The 9,670-nt window shown below is 44.8% G+C and overlaps 1 protein-coding gene across 1 annotated transcript in view; it reads left to right on the top strand.

Annotated features, from left to right (window-relative positions):
- The first annotated feature begins 1,569 nt into the window (after positions 1 to 1,569).
- SYTL4 (synaptotagmin like 4) overlaps positions 1,570 to 9,670 on the top strand; it is a 35,549-nt gene continuing 27,448 nt past the window's right edge. Inside the window, exons 1-5 of the mRNA XM_018564182.1 lie at positions 1,570 to 1,739; positions 2,870 to 3,085; positions 4,253 to 4,368; positions 6,727 to 6,838; positions 7,190 to 7,306. Coding sequence (XP_018419684.1) covers positions 1,621 to 1,739; positions 2,870 to 3,085; positions 4,253 to 4,368; positions 6,727 to 6,838; positions 7,190 to 7,306 — 680 coding nt within the window. The 5' untranslated portion in view covers positions 1,570 to 1,620. The remainder of the gene's footprint in view (positions 1,740 to 2,869; positions 3,086 to 4,252; positions 4,369 to 6,726; positions 6,839 to 7,189; positions 7,307 to 9,670) is intronic.

The raw sequence follows: 9,670 nt of genomic DNA, 5'->3' as shown, positions 1-9,670 counted from the left end.
TTTTGCATTCTAGCTGCCAGCTGTGTCAAATCTGAATTTTGGGTGGCTTTTTTTTAAAAAATTCACAACTTTGAAATGCAATTTTGCGTTTGGACAACTGCATATAGTTGCATATGCATAGTAGCTAAGGTTGCATAGAGACTTGGGTCTAGACATACGTACACATTTTTCTACATTTGGACACATCCGAATTTCCGAATCCCAATGCATCCGAATGTGTCCGAATCCAAATTTCCGTTTCTGAATTCTGGATCCCGTACGAATTTCGTTCAATAACTAAACTGAATCGGACATGTGACTTTTCTGGCCAATCAGATGTGTTTTTCGGTTTAATGCCTCCGAATGGGTCTGAACACGAATTTTCATTATGGCAACTTGGGAGCCATATACAGTATATACATATAATACTAAAGCTGAGGCTCCCAGACCCGAATGGCATTTGGGATCCGAATTTCCAAATTGCATTTGGGAGCTCTTGAATACCATTAGGGTCTGGGAGCCTCAGCTTTGGATATATATTTATATGGCTCCCAGAACCGAATGCCATTTGGGAGCTCCTGAATACCATTAGGGTCTGGGAGATTCAGCTTCAGTATTAATATCTGTATATGGTTTTCTGTGGTATTCGCAACGAATATTCGTAAACTCATCCAAAACTAACGAAAGTTCGGATTTCATCCAAATCCGAAACCCGAACCAAATTGAATTTCAGATCCGAATTCCCGAAATAATCGAACCAAATTTTTCTGCAGCTTACATGTCTACTCAGGTCCCAATAGTTCACTGTGTGTGTGTGTGTGTGTGTGTGTTTCTGTATTAATTGGGTCTTAGAAGTTCCTGTATCCTTCTATATTTCGTGAACTAAGGAAATCATTAGACATGTGCACTGCCCAAAAAATAGTTTAGTTTTGTTTCGTTTTAAATTCGGATTTGTGTTATTTCGTTTTTCGGGATTCGGGTGTGAAAGTTGATTCGGAATTCGGATTCGGACGAAATTCGGTAGCGGTAGTTCGGTCGAACGTTCGTTTCATTTTCGTTTCTTATTCGGTTCGTTCGTTCGTTTGCAGCAAAGTGACATTTGAGGGGGAAAAATGGTTTTCTCCTTCTCTAATGTCAATTTGCTCCAACGAACGAAACGATTTACATTCGTTATATCTGTAATTCGGAATTCGGATACATCCGAATTTCCGAAAATTCGTCCGAATTTCGATTCGGAACGAAACGAATCACACGTCTAGAAATCATCCAGAAGTTTCTTGAATCTATCAATGGTCTCGGCGACACTACTGACTGCGTATCTATTTAAAGGGATGCACTTTTTTTTTTTATTGTGTTGTTTAACGTAAGATAGCAGACATACAGCGGGCTTAGCTCAGATATATATTTATTTCACTAGTTGTAGTATGATACAAAAAGTCCTTGTTTCAAGCTCACTGGTCCTCCAAAGTAGACCTCCCAGACCGCCCAGAATTAATTTAAATTCATGTGTTGGATAATAGACATAGCCTGCAGGCAGTACATTTATAGGATTATTTTACATTTTCTTTCTTTCATTGGTTGTAGGCTGTCACATGATTGCGGAGACCATCACATCCTAGAGAGGAAATCCAAACAGCCACCATGACACAAACCACCGAAGTGGTGAACTTGACTTACCTCTCCGAGACAGAACGAGACCTCATCCTTCAAGTCCTGCAACGTGATGAGGATTTACGCAAAACTGAAGACAGAAGGATCAGGTTGGGAAGGAAACAATTTTCATACCATCATGAATGTGATTCTACTTCTTAAGCTGGCCGTACACCTATAGATTGTCTGAAGATTTTCTACGGTCAGATGGAATAAGTGCAACAGATTCTTCCATCTACGCTACACTGTGTGGATGGAGGAATCTCCCACTGGGCCAAGCTTCAGTATCTTGCTAGTCGGCCCCGATGGCTGTCAAAATACCTGAACAACCTGATTGGATGCCGACACTGTTCAGGTATTTTGAGAGCTAGCAGGACTGACTAGCAAGATACTGAAGCTTGGCCCAGTGGGAGATTCCTCCATCCACACAGTTTAGCGTAGATGGAAGAATCTGTTTCACTTTTTCCATCTGACCATAGAAAATCTGCAGATCATCTAGAGGTGTATGGCCAGCTTTAGACGTCTTAAAGTTTTTCAGCGGTGAAAGGTCTTCCTCAAAATTCCTAGTTCCTCCTCTGCAGCCATCACAAGGAGCTCACCACCTTTTCTGCTGCTTCTCCTCTAACCCAATTAAAGAACACTCCAGTAGATATACTGTATATAGCCAATGTGGCATTTAGACCATATATACCACTTCCCGCACTCCAGCATCCCTACCCCTAGGCCTCAGGACAGCACCCCAACCTGGACTGATCCATGGCTGGTCCCGAACTGAGCACATGGCAATTCCCTCGAGTATATAAGAACTTACCCTGAATGCAACTGGTGAACTGCACACACACTCACAGTGCCCCTCATTGGCTGTGCCACACTATAGCAGGTCACACTCCACCCAGGTAGGTACAATCAATGTCAGAACACCTGGAATTACTCAAATAAATACCAACTATAATTCAGCCGGGCTGACTACAGCTCTGGCAATCACTAAGTATCTAGTAGCCACTCCACTAAAGGTGATGGGGCTACGTATAAAATACCATTATATGTTCCCTTCAAGGTAATTAACCACAGCCTGCTGTCACCATAAAATATTGTTGCCCTATGCTCCAGCCTATGATGCCCTTGCCTCCATTCTGGCCTTAGTGGCTGCGAATCGCGCCCCTTCCTGGTATCGGCAATTGTGGAAAAGATGCTTTCAGGACTTCTGGGATTTTCACCTACCTGTTCTCTCTTTTAATAGGCGCCTGAAAAATGAACTGCTTGAAATACGGAGGAAAGGAGCAAAGAGGGGGAGCCAGCGGTACGGCGACAGGACCTGCGCACGCTGCCAGCAGAACGTGGGCAGGGTGCTCCCCAAGACGAACACCTGCCGGAGCTGTAGCCACCTCGTGTGCAAGGACTGCAGGATGGACACCATTACCGGGGGCTGGAAGTGCAAAGTCTGCATCAAGGAAGCGTGAGTTACAATTTTTTTTTTTTTTTGGTGTAAAAAGTTCAATTAGGGATACTAGTATTGGTATTGGTGCCGATACCGAGTATTTGGGCGAGTACTCGTACTCGCCCAAATGCTCCGATACCTTCACCGATACCAGAAATTCCGGTCAAAGGAAGATTTCCTCTGACCGGCAGTGCTATAGGGGAATATGGAGCCAGCTTCCCGTCCGATCAGGAAGCTGGGCGGTGAGTAATTACCTGGCTTCCTGATTGGCCTATAAGCCGGCTCTATGCTGATTGGCCGGGAAGCCGGCTTCCTGGCCAATCAGCATCGAGCAGGCAGAACAACCGGCTTCTATCTGATTGGCCAGGAAGCCGGCTTCCCATTACTCGCCGCCCAGCGTCCTGATTGCCCAGTAAGCCGGCTCGATGCTGATCGGCTGGGAAGCCAGTTTCCCGGGCCAATCACATTCAAGCCGGGCAAACAACATGGAGCCAGCTTTTACGGGCAATCAGGAAGCCGGGCAGCATGTCATTACCCACTAGATTTGTGCACCAGCAAAAAAATTGTTTAGTTTCGTTTCGTTTTGATTCATATTTAGCTTTATTTAGTTTTTCGGAATTCGGGTCCGAAAGTCAATTCGTTTCGGAATTCGGATTCGGACGAAAGTATGAACTTTTGTTTTCGTTTAGTTTTGTTTGTTGCAGCAAAGTGGCATTTAAGAGGGAAAAAAAGTTTTTTTGTTCTCAAATGTCACTTTGCTGCAACGAAAGTTCGTCCAAAAAAAAAACGAATTGGAAATTTGGATTCGTTTGCATTCGCTATACCTGTAATTCGGAATTCGGATAATCCAAATCTCAGAATTTCCGAAATTGCGGCCGAATTTCAATTAGAAACGAATCGAATCGCACATGTCTATTACCCACCGCCCAGCTTCCTGATTGCCCGGGAAGCCTGCTCCATGTCAGCGGAAGCACCGGTATCGGCGAGTACCGAAAGCAAAGTATCGCTACTCGTACTCGATACCGAAAAAAACGGTATCAGTGCTTCCCTAGTTTCAATATTATTCCAGCATGCAGGGAAATGTCTGCACAGCGTGGAAATAAATATTTAAGTATTGTGTCTATTGAGAGGCAGGCGGCCGATTTACATGAAGATATTCTTCTGAACAGCTTCCTTCTTCCTCAGGGAACTGAAGAAATCCACCGGAGATTGGTTTTATGACCAGAAGGTGAATCGGTTCGCCAACAGACTCGGCAGCGATTTAGTGAGGATCTCGCTGCGCCGCAAGCCTCCGGGACCAGGTGAGCAGCTAATTAAAGAAGCTTCTTCTTCACCTATGTAATTCTCCAGTCCGTTCCTGAACATGTTAACCTTTCCTGAAATAAAAGGGCAGAGGGCTGCAGAATCCAGGTTTTCATGTTGTCACACACCCTCAGTGAAGACCTCTTATTCCATGTGTGTTTCTTGTGCCCAGCTTATTATAGATTATGGCCTCTCCAAAATCGGTCAGCAACCCCCCACCCATACTTGACCGAAGGTTTTTACAGCCAAATCATTGAAATGCTCATATCTGTACCATTTTATTATGCTGCTGGAAAAAAGAAGTATGTCATCAAGATTGGTCAGTGCTGATGAGGACAACCGAAGGCTGCAGACAGCAACAACTGTGTCCCTAGTGTGTCATTCGTTTACTGGCATATCTAGCTTCAGTTAGTTAAAGAAAAACTCTGAGTAAAAATTTGATTAACTTGCAGTGCTGGGGTAGCGCCTAGGGTCAAAAATTAGTTCTATTCACCCGAACCTCCGAATCGGCCCAAATGTGACAGTGCTCCCTCCAGCCTGTCTCCTTCTATGCTGCAGTGATGTTATGCCCTTTGGCGTCTATGTGTATAGAACGTGGTGACTCAGGGACCGTAGACTGCTGCAGCGGAGTGGGGGAGAGAGGCTCCAGAGACGGGTCTAAAAACAAGCCGGCTCCGAGAATGATTACCTTGACCCTAGGAAAAAACAAGCACTGAACCCTTGCAGTGAGGGGGTGGGTAGCCCCACTGCAAGGGTTAATAACATTTTTACCTGGAGTTCTTCTATAAAGGATAAGTTTACCTTTCTGACCATGTTCCATGTCCCACTCATATTTAGGGTGTAAGATTAAACATGGTCAAATTGCAATACCCCCCCCCCCCCCCCTACCCCCACTTACCTGAATCGCATGGGTTCTTCCTTCCCGCAAGCGGGTTTACCTTGTTGAATTTGGTGGAGCCAAGCGCAGCCGCGTCATCTATTCACAGATTGTTTCACAGCCACTATGGCAGAGTGACTTGTAGTTTTACTGGAATTCAAGTGCAGTGGTGTCACCGCAATGTAGCCCATTGACCCTTCCTCTCATCCATGTTACTGCATGGCCATACTTCAGTAGAGACAAGGACGGGAGGAACAGTCTGCAGGAGCCGGAGCATTGAACCTCCTGAACCTAACAATCTACTGATGGCGGTTGCAATGCTTTACTGGCTCCTATGCAAAAAAAATCATAAATGCGCATTTTTTCTTTTATTAAGCAGGGCGTGTTTTATTTATTTGCAAAAGGTGGAATTTCCCTTTAACAACAGATCTATTACAGCTTTGGTACTTTTGATTGAAATAAATTTTTTTTTTTTCTCAAGTCAAGCCGGTTATGCTATTGCTAAAGGATATGTTTGATTTTTACCCTCACCTTGCCGGTTTCTTCTGGCCTGCCACGCAGGTTCAGCCTCTCCTGATGCAAAGTTCCCTTTTGTTCAGGTTGCTAAATGCACCTTATAAGAGAAGCCTCCCCCCGAATCCTCAGAGTTTGGGGTGCAGGATATGGTCTCTTGGGGTTCTCTCACATTGGATGCCTCCTCCATCATGGCGGCATGATGGAGGAGGCATCCAGACATTTGCTTTACTTCCTGGTTACTCTAGCTGTACTGTGATCAAGAAGATGGAGCCACAGATTAGTCTCTGGGTCCACTCTGCGGATGGATTACAATCTTAATACAAATGGTCTACCTAAGCATGAGATTGTAATCCATCCTGGGAGTGAGCTTGGAGCGGTGACTACTCTACAACACATCTCTGAATTGGTGCTGACACTGTCCTTCCTTCTGGAGGGGGGCTACTTGTGTTCCCCATGGTCCCTGTGTGTGTTGTAAAGTAGTCAACGTTCCAAGCTCACTCCTGGGATGGACTACAATCCCATGTTTATTTTATTCATTTGTATTGAGATTGTAGTCCATCCCGGGAACGAGCTCGGAGCGGTGACTACTTTACAACACACACAGGGACCATGGGGAGCACAAGTAGCCCCCCCTCCAGAAGGAAGGACAGTGTCGGCACCAATTCAGAGATGATTGGAGGATCTACAGCCGAGTGATACACAAATAAGATACATTTTTGCTAATATTTAAGGTTCTGAATGTATTTTTAAGATTTAACTTCTGGGTTTACTGTCACTTTAAGTTTGTGTAGCTAAATGAACCTTTTGCTAACTTTTTTGCACTTTTTAATATACTACAGTTTGTAAGCTGTAGTTTCTATGAATGAGGCCGTAGCCGTATACTCATGATACAGTATTTATGGTAATTTTGGTTTAAAATTTTGATTAAAAAAAATCCTTTATAAAGAGCTTCTCTCATCCACAGTCAACAAACGAGAGACAACAGCGCAGGCCCTCCTCGAATATTCACAGCAGGTTAACGAGCAGAAAGCAAGAAGCGAGCAGAAGAGCCCCCAGCAGCAACAGAGGAATTCTGGGTAATCGCATTATAGGCCTCCTGCTATGCAGAAACTCTCCTTCCCGTCAGTAGATAACACCGTCCAGATGTACACATGATGCTCATTAGCTGATTAAAGCTGAACTCCGTCCTTCCCTTCAGTCTTGCACAGTTGTACCGGCTCCTCTCCTGGATTGGAATGGCTTCCTCTGATTTCACTGCACACTGGGAGCTTCTCATAATGTGCATTAGAAGCTGCAGCAAGTCAGATAGAGCACGCCTCATTTCCAGCATCATCTAGTCTTTCCTCCCCAGTATGACTGTCCCTTGCCCGTCCCTTTCATTCATTGGCTTTCATTTATTTTAATCACCCATTTGAATTGTATCGCAGGAAGGCGACTGGTTCTCCGGACCTGAGAGATCAGAGGAGTGACACAGAATCTGCCGAGAAAATGAGTATTAACAGCTACAAAATGGACTCGATGAAGAGCACGCCCACCATGTCAAGGTGAGTGTCCAACCCCAAGGGCTCTTTTTGCCCAAACTTGTTTTTCAGGTTTTTGTAGATGCTGCCGAATTAAATCCTAACTGCAAGCAATTTTTTTTTTAATTGGTGCTCCAGGAGGTGTAAAGGGAAAAATTTAAAAATGAGCTCTGGGTGCAATGCTCACTTCCAACCAAAGCTGATGTCTTTCTGCCAGTAGATGTCCTCAGTCTTCCTCCGAACTGAGGACATCCTATGAGTGCAGGATATCATGGACCTACCTTCTGAGGGGGGCTCACCACAGCATGCTGCACTCACATACATTGATGCAGAGAGCAGTACTGACATAATATTGTCAATGTCCTTCCCTGCAACACTGAGGGCTGCCCACCAGCGAGGAAGAGGAATAGAACACAGTGTGTCATTAGGACCCCACCTGGAGATCCTCCCACCGGACCAGCGCTGACTCGCCGCTGCTCTCCCGCACCGAAGGTAAGTGAAAAAAAACCCATAGCGCAAACATTGGGGCATTTTGACAAATGCACCTTGCCTGTGTGGGCAAGAATCCTAGCATCGGCCCTGGTCACTTGACCAGTCTGAAAACACATGAAAAGGGTAACTGTAGAATAAAACATAACATACCACTGGGGAGGGGTCTTTTGGGGAAAAGGTGTGAGCCTGAAGTGGAGATTTAAACTGCCTAACACAGTGTTTGCCATGGAGTCTCACCAACCCACATGTTTTGCAGGTAGCCTTATGTACAGTATACCTAGGAAGAATAATCAATACAACTTAGCTACCTCTGAAGATATCCATGAAGCATGGCTTGAGGACCAGATTGGTAACATCTGGCCTATCGGCTTCTTTTTTTGGTATTCAGACATCACATCATGCCACCCAAGCCCACCAGAATGATAAAACCCTTGTGTACAATCTCTACACCTTTGTATCATGTGATTTTATTACTTAAAATCTTTGGTCGGAGGCGATATGGAATCTGATTTAAGTGCAGGAATATTTTTCAACTGTATGGACCAAACAAATTCATCTAAAAATGTTGAACCAAAGTCCAGGGTTAGGGTACCACACGCTCAATATCTACAAGGAATCCAAAGATAAAGGCAAAGTGGGGTTTTACCATTGACCCATAAATCATAATCTATAGATCAGATAAAACATCACTCTTTATTTATACATGTAGCCCCCCCATCGCCTTTTGTGATATGACTACTAGACATTTAGTGATTGCCAGGGCTGTAGTCAACCTGGCTGGATTATAGTTGGCATTTATCTGGTTAATTCCAGGGGTCTGGCATTGACTGTACCATGGGTGGAGTGTGACTCTGCTGTATTGTGGGACAGCCAATGAGTGCCCACCTCTCATGGATATTAATACAGGAGGATCTGTACCCTTCCTGTGGATACTTTTTTTATCTATTTTGTATTATGGAACATCTACGAGGCTTAGACAATACATTAATGTAGACAGGAACATCTAAACTTCAGGGTGGGTGAGAAGAGAGCCAGGAACAACTGCATGGTAGGGGAGAATGCACTGCTGGAGACCCCAGATTCTTCAAGGGTAGTTGTATATTACCATTTTAGGAGACCTTTCAAGCCCCAACTGCAACATGCAGTCCTACTCCCTCTGCTTATAGGGTTCAAAGAGCCTTTGGACAGCAGTCCTACAGTGTGCATTTTTCATTTGATACCGACTTCAGCACAATCCATCACAATTTAGATCATCACAACCCAATGCAGGCGGTGTTAAGGTGCCCCCTAATGCACCAGATTTAACTGTCATTGGGTGGCTTTATGCCCTTCAAGGCTCAAGCTCTATGTGAGCCATTTACTCTTGGGTGTACTGACAGTTTATAACATTCCACCTGACCCATCATTCAAAGTATTTGCAGCAGACAGATCAATTAATGAATTACTCCATTGTTCCTGAAGCTACAAAGGTCAGTGATGTTTTGTTTAAAGTACATTTACTGCTTGTTATGAATATTCAAATATTTGAATGTCTGTAGCCAAGTCACGGGTCTACAGTCCTTTAAAGTGCACCTACGTCCAGACTATGAACATCAAACTATTTACATCATTTTAACAAGCAGTAAAATACTGTTAAAACAATTTATCACTGACCTCTGTAGATGCTTTTAATGTGAAGCAGTGGAGTAACAATCGCCATAGCGACCCAGGAGGCCGCTATGGGGACCGGGCACAGGGGGGCCTGGTCAGGGCCGCCTGGGTCGCTATGGCATGTGGGGGTGCTGGCTGTCACTGACACAGCTCAGCAGCGGCCACGGCGCATTTCCCCTCATAGCCGCTGCGGAGCTGTGTCAGTGACAGCCAGCCGCTGCGGCAGCTGAGGGCGGGTGTCGGAAT

The sequence above is a fragment of the Nanorana parkeri genome, unplaced genomic scaffold, assembly GCF_000935625.1.
Source record: "Nanorana parkeri isolate BGI_ZX_2015 unplaced genomic scaffold, ASM93562v1 scaffold731, whole genome shotgun sequence".
NCBI lineage: Eukaryota > Metazoa > Chordata > Amphibia > Anura > Dicroglossidae > Nanorana > Nanorana parkeri.
This window is presented reverse-complemented; position numbering and strand designations above follow the sequence as displayed.